The sequence below is a fragment of the Aotus nancymaae genome, unplaced genomic scaffold (genome assembly GCF_030222135.1).
Source record: "Aotus nancymaae isolate 86718 unplaced genomic scaffold, 86718_ANA_hifiasm-v0.15.2.pri h1tg000016l, whole genome shotgun sequence".
NCBI classification, from domain to species: Eukaryota; Metazoa; Chordata; class Mammalia; order Primates; family Aotidae; genus Aotus; species Aotus nancymaae.
In genome coordinates, this window is record NW_026988428.1 from 58,477,517 (window position 1) to 58,494,215 (window position 16,699).

General features: G+C 40.7%; 1 protein-coding gene and 1 pseudogene across 1 annotated transcript in view; one reads left to right on the top strand and one right to left on the bottom strand.

The window, feature by feature from the left end:
- LOC135275329 (uncharacterized protein C12orf71-like) overlaps nt 1–16,699 on the bottom strand; it is a 26,285-nt gene continuing 9,586 nt past the window's right edge. The window contains 2 exon segments of the mRNA XM_064376798.1: nt 1–267; nt 1,090–1,654. Of these exon segments, the coding sequence (XP_064232868.1) occupies nt 1–267; nt 1,090–1,617 (795 nt within the window). The 5' untranslated portion in view covers nt 1,618–1,654.
- Nucleotides 8,457–9,675, top strand: LOC135275283 (small ribosomal subunit protein uS3-like; annotated as a pseudogene).

Genomic DNA, 16,699 nt, shown 5'->3' on the forward strand with positions numbered 1-16,699 from the left:
TTAAAGGGTTTCTTGAGGTTGAATTCAACCTCTGTGAAAGCATCTTTTCCTTAGTGCTGGCCGATAGGGACGCTTGGTGGCCTTTACAGGGTGCTCCCTCCTCAGCACAGGGGAGAGGACACGCTGACTCAGCCAGCTGAAGGCCCACCCAAGACAGCACGGGGTCCGTGTGTGGGAGGGAGTGTCGTCCTTCTCCGGCCGCTCTGACAGGATTGAGGAGATCTCTGGAGCGCTTGTCCTTTGTCTGGCAGTTGCCTCACTTATCATCTGCCAAGAAAATGAAGGATGTGTTAGGTAGACTTAGCCATGAGCGACCAAGTCAACATTTACTCATTTATGGAATTCACATTTGTTTAGCAAAAATATCCCTAGTAGGCCAAGCATGGTGGCCCACGCCTGTAATCCTAACAATTTGGGAGATTGAGGCATGTGGATCATTTGAGGTCAGGAGTTTGAGACCAGTGTGGCCAACATGGTGAAACCCCATCTCTACTAAAAGTACAAAAATTAGCTGGATGTGGTGGTGGATGCCTGTAATCCCAGCTACTCAGGAAGCTGAGACAGGAGAATCGCTTGAACCCAGGAGGCAGAGGTTGCAGTGAGCCAAGATTGTGCCATTGCAGTCCAGCCTGGGCGAAAGAGTGAGACTCTGTCTCAAAAAAAAAAAAAAAAAAAATAGACCAATGTCAATGCAAAGTTTCAATGCCCATTAATATCATTAATACTAAAGATACACATTTTTGGTGGGAAGGGAGATATAGTTGTTAGCCCTTCTCCTTGCTTGCTACCCTGTTGTTTCTCTCAGCGTTCCGCAGCCTTTTCCCTACATCTTCACCCTGACTCCTTTCCTTGTTATCTATCTCTCACTGGTATCACTCAGACCCCCTGGGACCTGCCTCCCAGTGATTGCAAGATTCTGTGGTTCAACCCAGGCCTTTCCCTTGTCCTGTGAGGCATCTCTGTGCTCACCTCAGCCGGCTCATGTTCCTTAAGCCTTAGAGGAGTCTGTGGAGACTGCATAACATCTTTATTTTCTGGTGGTTCGCACTTGGGCAGGTCTTGACAAGCATTGTGTTCTTGATGACTGACCTGAGCCATTTCCAGAGGGGAGCCTCTGGACAGTTGGAAATCTTTCTGAGTAGTTTCAGGAAACACAGCGTCATCATCTTCATCATCTTTCGGGTTTTCTAGAAATGTCCGAAACTCTTGCACAAGATTATCCAGTTTGCTGACAGACAGTTTTGTCGTTTCTTTTGGGAACTTGTCTGTCCACAGGTTGTCGCCATTTAGAAGGCTATTAGCTATTGAGTCTGTGTTGTCAGAGCCGACGTCCACGTCCCAGGCCAGGAGGATGCTTAGTTTGCAAAACTGCTCTGGTTTGTCCTCAATTTGGTCTTGTCTTTTCATGGGTCTCCGTATCATTTCAGTCCCCCATGCCCCTTGGATGGGAGGGAGGAAGTGGATGGAAGGACCCTTGGAAGGCGCATCTTCACAGGAGGTTGTGTCCTCACAGGAGGTTGTGTCCTCACAGGGGAAATAGCCCATGGAGAGGCTCAGGTTGGAAATGGATTTGGAGCTGCAGTCCTCTGTGTCGCTGTTAGAGGATGAATATGCCATGGAGTTCAAAGGCACAAATCTCTCTCAACTCGAGTAGCTTCAAAAGAGGAAAAAAAGAAAAAATAAGTGGGAGTGGGGAGAAGAGAATCATGGTACTTAAGCAAAAACAATATCCATCCATTGAGACAGAGTCTCACTCTGTTGCCTAGGCTGGAGTGCAGTGGTGCCATCTCAGCTCACTGCAAACTCCACCTCCCAGGTTCAAGTGATTCTCCTGTCTCAGCCTCCCGAATAGCTGGGATTACAGGTGCCTGCTATCACACATAGCTAATTTTTGTATTTTTAGTAGAGTTGGGGTTTTACCATGTTGCCCAGGCTGGTCTCAAATTCCTGACCTCTCAGGTGATCCATCCACCTTGCCCTCCCAAAGTGCTGGGATTACAGGCAAGAGCCACCATGCCCGGCCCCATTCCCTTTTCTATTCAGAACTACCCCATTTAGATAGAAGTCTTATCCTGTTTTTACAATCTCTCAGTGAAGGGCAAAAGAGGCAGCCCTCTGCCTTTCAAAACTTGTTTCATTGTGTTATAATCCTTTCTGCTAAGCATGTCCACCTCTCATCATTTGTCCTACTACACTTGTAAGATCTTGTATCATAAAAAGATGATTATCATATACAATTGGAAAAATATAGAAACATATGAAGATAAAAACAAATATGCTATAGTCCCACCTTCTAAACGTAATGATAACTATCAAAACATTTTGATGGACTTTATCTTTTCTATTTATATAAATGTACATATATGTATCTGTACACTTATACAATATATACACATATACTTTTATGTGAATGTGGCTGTCATGTCTGTTGAAACTGAGATTATTTTATGGCATAGCCTAAAACAAACATATATACAGTTACTCTGCAATTTTTAACCACTTCTTATTAATGATCATTAGGTGGGAGTTACTGTTTTTACCAAATAAATCTGTAGTAAACCTGCTTTTCCATAAATCTTTGACTATGTCTCTTATTTTTCTATATGTAGGATTAATGGACCAAACATCACAAATATATCACAATCCTGTGCTAAATTGGTACCAAATTACTTTCCAGAAAGGTTTTTCTATTTAGATGCCCATCCTCCCACTGTCTGATGACACTTTTTAGTACAGCTTTTTCTGTGAAGCCCCAAAGTAGGACTGAAGAACACATGCGTGTACATACACACACAGACAGACACACACAGACACACACACACACAATGGTCATACCCTGCCCTGGTGGCTGCCACATGGAAGAAGTACTGCTAACTCCTGAGGCAAAAGGGGAGACATCAGAAATCCTTCCTATCCTGAGTCTCAGTGGCTAAAAGTCTAACTGTCAGAACTCTGTGCTCTGAGACTGTTGGTTACCTTGGCAACACAAAGAACTGATTTTGAGTTAGGAATATGGAAAGAGAAAAGGAAAAAGGGGGATATAAAGCCACAGAATCTGTCCCTTTGCTTCCAAAATATTCTATGCCCATATCATTCCAGACTGAAGAGCAACCCTCTTGAGGGTAGAAGGATGAATGCATGGAGGTTACTTCTCTTGTCAGGTGGCTGTCAAAGATGGTTCCCATCCTTAGATTTAGAGCTCTAAATAAGGGGACATGTGTATAAATACATACACAGACACACACACACACACACACACACTTGCTTACAAATGGAGAGCAGAAAGCCAGGAAACACTTATCTGACCTAAAACAACCTCAATGCGTTAGAATCTATCAATTTCTTAAGATTGTTTCCAAATATTTGTCTGCCTCCATTTCCATTTAACAAGATTACAGCTAAAGTTTGCCATGACTCACTCTCAGGGTTTTCACTGTAGAAGTGGCTTAAATTTATAGCTCTGTTAAGTAAGATTGTTTAAGGAATTCTGATGACAGGATATAAGAAATAGGCAGACTTGGAGTTGGAAAGAAGCAGCTTCTACTACCCAACAGATGCAGCCTGGCAGGTGCCCACAGACTGCCCACAACTCCCCTGGGTGATTGTGGACCTGGATTAATCCTAGAAGCTATTTAAGTCAGAAGCAACATGTTCCCAAGCATTTACTTTATTTGTTTTATTATTTTTTATTTTTAGGGACAGGGTCCCACTCTGTTGCCCAGGCTGGAGTTCAGTGATGCCATTATAGCTCACTGCAACCTCAAACTCCTGGCCTCAAGCAAACTTCCTCAGCCTCCTGAGTAGCTAGGACTACAGGTGTACACCACCATGCCTAGCTAATTTTCCCTAGCACTTATTTAACACTTATTATATGCTGGGTCTTGTACTAAGCACTTGGTATGTGTCATTTGTTTAATCCCCACAACAACTCAATCAGTTAAGTATCATCATATACCCCATTCAATAGAAGGAAGAACCAAGGCGTGAATGGTTGTATAACTCTCACATTCCTGATCATAAACCCAAGAACCTGGATTCAAACATAGGTAGTCTGGCTTCAGAGCCCATGTCCTAACCTCTGCACACTCTTATCTCAGGAGGCTGACCACCCACCTCCTCCCTGGAAGATTCCTGGGGGAGTTGATTCAGGCGAAGAAAAACCCATGTTCTGGTTCCTTGGAAGAAAATCCTTGAGGTGAACCAGCATGTTCTAAGAGACTTGCAAGAGATACATACGGTGTACAGGACTGGCCTAACAATGGTATCCACATTTGGGGCATGCCAAAATGAGATTTAAAATAAGCATTCAGCTTTCTCTTTGGCACAATGGGATCTGGAGTCTTTGATCTGGCTTTTCATAAAAACTCAGAGACTGTCTTCCAGGACTCTGGGGGCCTAGAAAAGAATTCATAAGTAGCTTTCTCTCCATGCAGCTGGAGCGGAGCTGGGAGAGAAACTATGTGTTGTCATTACTTATGGCAATGGAGCACTTTGAACTGAATATAAGCATTTAAGGAAGAAATGATTTCCCAGCCTAAATCACCAAAGTTTAGAGTGATCCTGAGGATAGAAGAGCTTCAAAGGGAGGCAACCTCAGAGAAAACTTGAAATATTACTTAGGTCCCTCCCACATCACCAGGGAATTTTGGGACCTACAATTTGAGATTTGAGTGGGGACACAGCCAAACCATATCAGATATATTCTCTATAATTTCTCTCTCTCTCTCTCTCTCTCTCTCTCTCTCTCTCTGTCTCTCTGTCTCTCTGTATGTGTATACAACTTTTAAAATATACAACCCAGGTAGTGAAAGTACCTGAAACACACTTTTCTTGTCCTAGAAAAATTATATAATCATTTAGGTTTTTCTTTCTAAAACATCATAGAAATAGCAATGACACACATTATTCTTAGGATGCCATGCTGAGAAATGTAGTCAATTCTAAATGGTAACTTCACCTCCAAAAGAAGATCAGGGGACTTAGGGGTCCTCATTAACAATACAGCTTATGTCAATTTCTTTCTTAGGGCTTTAATTTGACTTGCAGGTCTAGCTTCTCTTGGATTACAATTATTACATTATCTAAGTAGTATAAACTGCCTTTTTTCTCGAAGCAAGATCAACTACAATAAAGCTTCTTGAAGTTTTAGAAATGATAGTATGTTGTGGATTTATAATGTCTTAGGCCTGAAGCCAATAATAACTAAGAATTGGAACACTTCCTAAGATCCATTTGACTTGATGGGATTTGGAACCTAAGTATACAGAGTAGGAAGTTTCTAATTTAGAAGTTAAGCTGTTATGATGCTTAATTTTATGCATCATCTTGGCTAGACCATGTGGTGCTCAGATATTTATTCAACATTATTCTGGGGGTGTCCACAATGCTGTTTCTGTATGGACTAGTATTTGAATCAGTAGACCCAGTAAAGCAGGTTGCCCTTCCTGGTATGGGTGAACATCATCCTATCCATTGAGGCCTGAGTAAAATAAAACACTGAGTGAAGGAGATTTTGCACTCTCCTTCCTTGCTCCTGGAATGAGACTGGCACTTACGCTATCAGCTCTCCTGGTTCTCAAGCCTTCAGACTCAGACTGTATCTATGTTATTGGCTTTTCTGGGTCTCCAGCTTGCAGTTAGCAAATCTTGGTACTTCTCAGCCCACATAACTGCATGAGCCAATTCCTTAAAATCTTTCTCTTCTGTGTCTTTTTCTCTCCCTCCCTTCTGCCTTCCTTCCTTCCTTTTTCTTTCTTCTTTCTCCTTCCTTCCTTCCTTTCATCCATCCATCTATCCATCTCCTATTGGTTCTGTATCTCTACAGAACCCAGGCTAATACAGCTACTTATTTGTTTTTTATTTATTGAAATTATGAAATATTTTAAATACACAAGAAAGAGATGTCCTGAACCTGTGATGGGATGCACTGAGGGCACAGCATCGTTTCCATGGTGTTCTTGCCAACAATGTATAATCTCAACCTAATCATGAGAAATAATCTGACAAAACTCCAACTGTGGGACATTTGACAAAGTAACTGACAAGTGTCAGGTCAAGAAAGGCAAGGAAAGACTGAGGTGCTGTCACAGACTGCAAGAGACTAAGGAGAAGGAACCACTAAATGCAATGTGTGATTCTAAAGAGGACTGTAGAATAAAAAAAGGATACTAGTGGAAAAATGGGAAATTCCAATACCATCTTCGTTTTAGCTAATCATGTTGTACCAAAGTTAATACCTGGTCTGATCATTCTGCTATGGCTGTGTACAAGATGTTAACATTAGGGGTGTAAGCCGAGAGGTATATGGATACCCTATACTATGTTTGCAACTTCTCTGTAAGTCTAAAATTAGGTCAAAATAAAAAGTTTAAAGAAGGGTTGGATGTGGTGGTTCATGCCTATAATCCCAGCACTTTGGGAGGCCAAGGTGGATGGGTCACCTGAGGTCAGGACTTCGAGACCAGCCTGGCCAACATGGTGAAACCCCATCTCTACTAAAAATACAAGAAATTAGCCAGGTGTGGTGGTACGCGCCTGTAGTCCCAGCTACTTGGGAGGCCGAGGCAGGAGAATCGCTTTGATCTGGGAGGTGGAGGTTGTGCCACTGCCCTCCAGCCTGGGCTACAAGAGTGAAACTCCATCTCAAAAAAAAAAAAAAATTTAGAAGAATACATGAAAGTATAGAAAATGATATGACAAATGCCTATGTACTTAAATCTCAGTTTGGTCAAGTCTTACCATTTTGCCATATTTATTTCATTATATATTTAAAAAGTAAACATAGATAAAGCTTAAACTCCCTTTTATTTCTTTCCCGAACTCCTTCTTTCCCTGCTCCCTCATGAGCACTATTCTGAATTTGATGTTAATCTTGTACATGTTTAAATGCTATTTTACATATTAGTATATTGTTTTACCTTTGAGGACAGAAACTTATGGAAATTTGAATTAATAGTATTATAGAGTAGTATATACTTAGTACTTAATACTACTGAACTGTACACTTAAAACGATTAAAATGGTATTTTTTCTTTTTCTTTTATTAAAGCTGTTTTTAATATGTGTGTTTATGGGGTGCAATATCATATTTGTATACATATATATTATGGAATGGTCATATCAAGCTAATCCTGATGGCATAGCCATCACTTGAAATATTTATCATTTTTGTGGTGGGAACATTGAAAATCATCTCTTTTAGCTATTTGTAAATATACAGTACATTATTATTAACTGTTATCACCTTGCTATGCAATAGAACACCAGCCTTATTCCTCTTGTCTCACTGAAACTTTACACCTGTTGACAAACATCTTCCCTTTCCATGTCTACTCCTCCAAATGATAAATTTTGTACATATTTTACCAGTAAAAACAATTAGGGGGAAAAAAGAACGAATGTAAATGGGCTACAAGTGATGCTCTTCAGAAACAAGGAAGTTGCCTTATTTCCATCGCTTATTTTGTTTTATAAGAATTATTGTGACAAGGACTTCCTTCTTCCAAACCAAATTCTTAGCTGAAATATTTATAATGTTTATTTTTGGGATCGGGGAGAGGATGGGTATCCCTATGCTCTGTTTATATGTTAATTCCCAAACAGATACAACTTTATCAAAGCTTGTGTATTTAATTAAAGTAGTGGGCGGGTGGTGAAAATAGAGTTTTGGTGTGTTCAAGGTTGAAAAGTATCATACCTCTGCCAAGGGCTACATACTCTGCTTGGTGCTTTCCCATGGTTGGTAATTTAATTTTATGACAGCCTCTGAGTTGTGTATTTTCATTCTAATATTAAGTTGTGCAATTCTGAGGACGTAGATTCGCCTCCAGAGTCCCTGAAGCTGTGCTGCCACTTTTGAGAACTCACCTCAGCTGATTTGTTTGTGCATCGTGAGTTGACATAGTCCACAGTGCTAATAGAGGAGAGCTACAGGTTCCCTTTCCCACAACTCTACCATCTAGCATGGCCGTGAACACAACTTACAAACTGAATTCTGCCACACATATAAACATTTAATGGCCAGCGGGCACCAAAACATCACACAACCTTGTTCTGTAAGCTCCGAAACTGTGGTGTCCAACAGGGTGGCCACTAGCCACATGCGGCTACTAAAATTTAAATGGAATTAAACAAAAATTGGTTCTTCAGTCACATTAGCCACATTTCAAGTGGCCAGTGACCACCTGTACTGCTACCTTATTAGTGTCATCTAAACATTTGTGTCATCTCAGAAAGTCCCATTGGACAGAGCTGCTTTAGACGGTCCCTGTGTCTGTCTGCTGGTGGATCTGGAGAACACTGAACAAAAGTATGTTTCATTAGAAGCAGATGGGACAATATTCTAGCATCAGGATTGGACTAATTTTCTTGTCAGCATCAGGTGACCAAATTTCCTCCAAAGCATCTAGAAACAGGACTGGGGAGAGTCTTCAGCTGAGGACACCATTTCCTCTTCCTCACCCAGCTTTTCTGAGGTATAATTGACACATAAAAATTGTATATATTTAAGCTGTACAATATGATGATTTCATGCAGCATATATTGTGAAATGATTACCACAGTCAAGTTTATTAATACATCTATCACCTCACTGTGTGTGCGTATGTGTATGTGTGTGAAATCTATCTTAGCAGATTTTAAGAATATAATAGAATATTAACTATAGTCACCATGCTGTACATTAGATCCCCAGAACTTCATGGTCTGAGGGCACCCTTTTGAAAGGTTTAGACAACTGGGCTAGATGGATTCTTATTTTCAGGTTATACAAGAGTGGGGAAGGAAGTCTGTACAATACTAAGAGCCCATTGTGAACACCATTTTATCAATGAAAAATCATTTGCGCTTTCCTTTCGGCGGAGCGCGGCGGCAAGATGGCCTTGCAAATTTCTAAGAAGAGGAAGTTTGTCGCTGATGGGATCTTCAAAGCTGAACTGAATGAGTTTCTTACTCGGGAGCTGGCTGAAGATGGCTACTCTGGAGTTGAGGTGCGAGTTACACCAACCAGGACAGAAATTATCTTAGCCACCAGAACACAGAATGTTCTTGGTGAGAAGGGCCGGCGAATTCGGGAGCTGACTGCTGTAGTTCAGAAGAGGTTTGGCTTTCCAGAGGGCAGTGTAGAGTTTTACGCTGAAAAGGTGGCCTCTAGAGGTCTGTGCGCAATTGCTCAGGCAGAGTCTCTGCGTTACAAACTCCTGGGAGGGCTTGCTGTGCGCAGGGCCTGCTATGGTGTGCTGCGGTTCATCATGGAGAGCGGGGCCAAAGGCTGCGAGCTTGTGGTGTCTGGGAAACTCCTAGGACAGAGGGCTAAATCCATGAAGTTTGTTGATGGCTTGATGATCCACAGCGGAGACCCTGTTAACTATTACGTTGACACTGCCGTGCGCCATGTGTTGCTCAGACAGGGTGTGCTGGGCATCAAGGTGAAGATCGTGCTACCCTGGGATTCAGCTGGTTAAGATCGGCCCTGAGAAGCCCCTGCTTGACCATGTGAGCATCGTGGAACCCAAAGATGAGATACTGCCTGCCACCCCAATCTCAGAACAGAAGGGTGGGAAGCCAGAGCCGCCTGCCATGCCACAGCCAGTCCCCACAGCATAACAGGGTCTCCTTGGCAGCTGCATTCTGGAGTCTGAATGTTGCTCTGTAATGACCTTTAATAAAATCTTGTACAAAGACAGAAAAAAAAAAATCATTTGCAACATCAATTATTCTAAGTAACAACCCTCTGGTTGTTATCAGTATTCATCAGAGATATTCTGATGAATATCTGGTATTCATCAGAGATAAACATGGTTGACTTGGTTTTCTGTTTACATGAGCTTTTGATTCGTCATTCAAATACTAACTACCCCAGGGTAGAGGTCAAAAATAATTATCACCCTTGTGTCACAAATATATCCATGCTGAAATATTTTGAAAAATTGCAGACAATATGACTGCCCGTGTATAGATGGCCTCATTTGGTTTTTACAACAACTCTTTCTAGTAGATATTGCAGGTATTAACCTCATTTTTGTTTCTGTTGAATTCTCCAATATCTTGTGGCCAGGCTATTGCATGATAGAACCAGTTACTAAAGAAATGTGAATTATTTGTACAGTTACCAAACAAATAAGCATACAGCATTTCTTATTGTATTTTATAATGTCAAGGCTCCTACATACTTTAGGCCAAGCCTGATACTGCTTCATGCCACACCAAATACAGGCAACCTAAGTCCTTTCCTAGCTCTCCCTTGGAATATTTTCTGTACTTCTCAAATTTTTATTAATTAGCAACTGTGTGCATACCAGTTGAGTGCCTATCAGGTTCCAGGCCCTGCATCCTGTCACTTCTAGCAGCAGCAGGTTCATTTTTACCTGGTTCTTTTTCATCTATAAAATAGTGATGATAATGTTGTCCTTGCAGAGATTTCGAAATGATTATATATGTGGGATATTCCATAAATGGTTTATTTTTATTGCATAATTGAGGAGACAAATTCCTTCCTCTGCCTTTCCTTGGCAATACCCTTCTCGGGAAAATGTTTGTATTTTATTCTAAAATGTCAGACATAGATTACTTTCCAACTCTGACTGCATATCAAAATCATGTGTGCATGCAATAATTCTCCTTGTATTTATGTGATTATCTGACTATCTCCCTCAATGGACTGGAGCCTCCACCAGAGCAAGGTGGATCCAAAGTCATTCCAGGAATTGTCAGCATCTGCCAGCATGGTGCCTGACCAACAAAACCTTCCTGGATTCTGGCCATGATGGTTAGGGAACCACCAGAGTTAGCATCCTTTCACAATGTTTCAATTGCATGAAAGCCACACTGGAGACCATTTCTAGTGCATCTCTAGTTGGGGTGGAAATGCCCAGAAGGGATCCTTTTGGGTTAAGCAGAGGTTTGGTGAAATGAGTGTCATCTAATCTGGAAATTCAGGGCCAACAGTTCTCCTTTTGGCACCATTCTAAATTGGGGAGGCAATCCCCTTGGTGGGAAGAATTTTGCACAAAGTATGTTTGCAGGGAAGGAGGAGAGACATAGACTCCCTGGGTGCTGTTAATTATATCAGAGGAAACCAGAAAGCACAGATCAAGAGCAGAGTTGGCAATTAACTACTTATCCTTAAAAGACTAGAAGTCAGATGCTCAAAATGTGAAGACCTTTGTTCTAGTTCACTGGGGTACTATAAAGGAAAGCCGGGGTGGGGGTGGAAGTAAGAGATAGAAATGCTCAAGGTTGATTCTCTAAGTGGGACCCCAAGGGTTCAGAGGCAGACTGACTGGTGTTCAGCTCCAGACTAACCCAATTGGAGAAAATGGAGATAGGAGGTAGTCTACAGTGTTTTTCTTAAATTCTGGAAAATCAGAAAGTTAACACAGTATCTGAAGAGTGAGTGAAGAATGAATGTAAATAGCCGGAAATGTGAATGCCTGTTATAATTAATACTTTAATTTAATTAGAGAATTGAGGATAAGCAGAATGACAACAGGTTAGCCTGGATTGGGGGCTGGAGTGAGATGGGGGTTGGATGTCTCTTGGCATCTCTCTGGTCATTCTCCTAAGTCATCCCAGAGTTCCCATTAGTAGACCTGTCTGCAGGCCAAAACCTCCTGCCCTGCTCCTCCCACCTATAAATGATTTTACTGATTTAGTGCTTTATATTTCTGTTCCTCTTATTCTTAGCATAAATAAAGCTTTCTCTGCACTTCCCTGAAGCTAAATAAAATTAAGCTATGGGAGGCTTCCCGCCTCATGGATCTCCCACAGCATCTGTGAATAGATTCTGTTGCATGGGCACACAATGGTCTCCATTCGATTAGGAACCACTTGTGCACTTCTCCTCTAGGAAGAGAGCTCTTTACCTGTATTAGCCCGTTTTCATGCTGCTGATAAAGACACACTCGAGACTGGGAAATTTACAAAAGAAAGAGGTTTAATGGGACTTACAGGTTCACATGGCTGGGGAGGCCTCACAGTCCTGATGGAAGGCAAGGAGGAGCAAGTCGCATCTTACATGGATGGAATCAAGCAAAGAGAGAGCTTGTGCAGGGAAACTCTAATTTTCAAAACCATTAAATCTCATGAGACCCATTCACTATCACAAGAACAGCATGGGAAAGGCCCGCCCCCATGATTCAGTCATCTCCCACTGGGTCCCTCCCATAACACGGGGAAATTATGGGAGCTACAAGATGAGATTTGGATGGGGACACAGAACCAAACCAAATTATTACCCAAAATGCACTTATGGTGGCCTACCAGCTTGGGAAGTGGTTAATGAAAAGACGTCGGTTAATGAAAACTATAGTCAAGGCTTTGAAAAATCTTGTAATGTGAAAAACAACTTTAAAAATTATAAAAAACAATACAAAATGGGAAAATTAGAAGCTATAAGACAAAATGGGAGAGTATTTTTTGAAACCTACCAAGAGCAAAACTTTAGGGGTAGAAAGTAGTTCAGTGGTTGGCAGGAGCCCCTGGGGTTAGGGAAATGGTATAGGCTGCTAAGGGGTAAGGAGAGCACTGTGGGGGACAGAAATAATCCACATCAGCACTGTCCAATAAAAATGTAATTTGAGTCACAAATGGGAACCACTAATTTTAATGTTCTACAAATTTCTAAAAAAGAAAGAGACATAGGAATAGGTAAAATTAATTTTTTGATATTTTATTTAACAATCTATAAAATATAATTTCACTTTAAAATAAATATAAAATTATTATGATTTTTTTCATTTTACACTTATGACATGTTTGATTTTGTGCTGGCCACATTTCAAGGAGCCATGTGTGGCAGGTCTGTGGGCTACACAGTTCAACCCAGTTTTGGTGTTGGTTTCATGGTTGTATACATTTGTCAAAGCCTATCAATTTTTTGTCTTAAAAGGGTCACTTTTACTATGCGTACATTATATCAATTTTTAAAAAATTCCTGATAGCCATTATGAACCAATGTATGTTCCATCCATGTATTAAAAGTATTTGTCTTGAAATGAATTTCAGAAATGGAATTTCGCAATTCCATTGTCAAATTCCAAATAAAAGTTAAGAGCATACATTAGAATCACCTAAGGCTAGAATTTTCATAGACTTCACGAGGGTGTGGGTGTATATGTGTTTCCATTACACAGCTTAGTTTAGAAAGGTCTAGTGAAAATTTAACTAGACATTGCAATTTAATAAAAAAAGGATTTGCGTATGTTTGGCAAGATAAAGATAAGCCCAAATTGTTTTGAGAAAGACAGTGCTATTTTAAGAAAGAGTTGTCATTTTCTCTTTTGTTTTATGGCTATTTCTCTTGTAGCAGTATTAAAAATCACTGTCTCTTGACTTCCTTCTGCTTCTATTGTATAATGTGTTTTGCAGTAACTATTTTGACAGTGGATCTGTCTGCAGGCATTTTTGGGGTGGGGAGGGTGGGGCTCATGTACCCACTTGGTAAGAGGAGTTTGTCAGGGAGTAAGTTTAACTTTCATCACTAAAGCTAGGAAATTTTTTTTAGCTGTACAACCATGTGTTAGTAGTTACAAATAATATTGTTTGCTATTTGATAGCTATTTTAATGTTTTCTTTTTTCCACTGGAAAGTCCATGCTTAAGTTTTGCTGAAGCTTACATAAACTTTGACAATTTACAAATGAGTAAGTCTAAGAGAAATAGGCCAAAGGATATTTTTGAAATGATTTCAAAGCCCAGATATCTGGGCTGAAAATAAGAAGATAAAATTTGTTGGGGTCGAAAAATCAATTCCATAATTTTGGGCTGGGGAAGACCCAACTGGTGAGAAAATTAAATCACAATATTCACACACTAATAAATCTGAGAGTACAAAATGTGATGTAGTTGTTTGAGTACTTTATAACCCACAGCGTACATTTAACAAGTAGGCCACAGATTAGGCACAAGGTAAACCCTTCTCAGTTTGTTTCACCTTTGTTTAGAGTTTAGCTTGGTACTCTGCTAATCCAAGAAGCAGTTAATCCATCTATACTTGCTATCAAGATGAATTTTATATATAGCAATGAAAATCAGATTTCAATGTGCATTGAAAATGCAAATCCCTGTGCCCCATTTTTAGGAATTTCTGGTTTAATAGACAAGGAATGGGGCCTAGAATCTGCACTCTGAGCATGCATTCCACATGATTTTTTTTTTATGTTGTTTCTTTTTAATTGTACTTTAGGTTCTGGGGTTCATGTGCAGATCATGCAGGATTGTTGCATAGGTACACACATGGCAATGTGGTTTGCTGCCTCTATCCCCCCATCACCTACATCTGGCATTTCTCCCCATGTTATCCCTCCCCGACCTCCCCACCCCCCACTGTCCCTCCCTTGGCTCCCCCAACAGACCCCAGTGTGTGATGCTCCCTTCCCTGTGTCCGTATGTTCTCATTGTTCGTTACCTGCCTATGAGTGAGAATGTGCGGTGTTTGATTTTCTGTTCTTGTGTCAGTTTGCTGAGACTTATGGTTTCCAGATTCATCCATGTCCCTACAAAGGACTTATGCCAGCAGACTCCACCCTGAGAAACTCTAATCTGGAACAACCAGTTAAACTTTTACTAGGTTTTCTGTACAGATTAGGCACTGTGACAAATTCAAACAAAAGGCAATTTCTTTGTCATGAACATGCTAACGTAACTTGCAAGGCAGTATGCTGGGAGTGGTGGAGCCAGTACACATGGGAAGGAGCTAGAGACAGGGGCCAGTGCCACCAACAGTTGATTCAGATTAATGGAAACAAAACTGCATGTCCACCTCATGGGAAATAGCATGAGCTCCAAAAGGGAGAATGGCATTACTGGGGGAAGCAGCTGCACTTAGATGTCAACTGCAATGTTGAAGCACGTAGGAAGAAAACTGATTACGACAATTAAGAGGCAGATGTGAAAGAAATGCATTTGAGCATTGTCAGAGGTTCTTAAACTTGAGTGTGCATTAGAATCACCTGAAGGACTTGTGAAAATACAGATTTCTGGGTCCCATACTCAGAGTTCCTGATTCAGTAGGTGTGGGGTAGAGTCTGAGATTTGCATTTCTCTGACAAGTTCTCAAGTTATGCTGGTCTGGGGGCCACACTTTGAGACCCACTACTCTTAATTTACCAAAACTCCATAGACGATGATGATGGGTGCAAATTGCAAGAATGGGGAAGGTAATGATTATCAGGTGTGACCTTGAACTCCTACATATGGGCTATGGGTCTATGTTCCTCCCCCCTTTTTTTTCCTTCTGTGACATTTTTACTCAGAACAACTGGTCTAACCAAAAATACTCTGGGGGTGGGGACAGGAATGTGGCTGTGGAGAATAATTTGAGAACTATAAATCAGGTTTTTTTCTTTCCTAATTGAGATTTTATTGGTTGTGTTGAGAATCAGTGCACGACACTCCAATTTGTACACAATTATGTACTGAAACTGTAAAAGGCCATTATAATTCTTTTTAAATTCATTGCATTTCTTTTTAAAAGTTATGCCAATGGCTCTCTAGCTTAAAATTTGGAAATAAATTTTCCTTAAGAGGATATCAAGTACTAGTATCTTCAAATGTTGATAAGCTGTTACACGTCATGCCAATTCACAATTTAATAACATATACACTGTATACTCACATATTCAGTCTTTCACAGCATAATAAATTTATTAGGAAAACAGGACTACCGTGACCAAAGATGCTACACACTGCACACTGCTCTGACAGGGAAAGCCATGACCAAAGAGTAATATTTTTTATGAAACAATTTACTAAAAACCAACATGAGAATAGAAGTAGTCAGAAATGTTGGAGACGTTAAATGCAAGACTGTGAATCCATATTGCCATTTACTGTGCTGTGTGTTATAGGATGTGCAAACCAATCCCCCATCTATAAAATGTTAAGCTGACACCCAAGACAGTCAAAGCCTGCCATAATGAAATGTCCCACACTATTTTCTGGTTGTATACCAGAAAATAAACTATCAGTGAATGTTTCACCTCTTAAAAGCATTTACCCTTTAAAATATGTGATGAGGTAGAATTCTCTCCTTAAAAATATTTCTAGAACTACTAAAAAACTTGCATTTACAAAATAGTGGATAAAAATATTCCTCTGGATTGTGCAAGAAGGGAGACAGGGACCACTGATAAGACATAGTATATGATATCAGTCAGACTTGGTGTCTTTCTCTGTGGCTTCATCCGAGGCTGGACTCTCCTTGTTTTTATTGTCTCCTTTTCTGTAGATACATCTTTAGTTTGTTGATCAGTCACTTCAGCCTGTTTTCCCTTTGCTTCTTTTCCCCTTTCATTTGCATTTTTTTTTTTTTTGTCTGAAGATTTATCCTTTCCTCTGCCTTTTTGGGCTTTGCTTTACTTTGTAGGAGCAGGTTTAGCTGACCACCTTGCAGATCTCTTCTTGGGGTCTCCCTTCACTGACCCTTCAGCTGAGCTGAACTTCCTTCTGGGCATCTTGGTGCGGGGAGGGTGTGGGCTGGGTGTCTACAGGCTGCAGTGCACCAAGAGCCTTCCCGAAAGTGGGCTGCCTGGCCGCAGCTGCTGCTGTTCCCGTCCGAGAACTACAAATCTTATATTCAGCATGTAGCCAATTACTTCTAAAACTCTGATCAGAACTGCATGTCTCAGATTTAATTTTAGAAAACCATAGGTATGGAATATAATGTTTTATCATGAAGGCCTTTTACTCCTCTGCTTTATGAA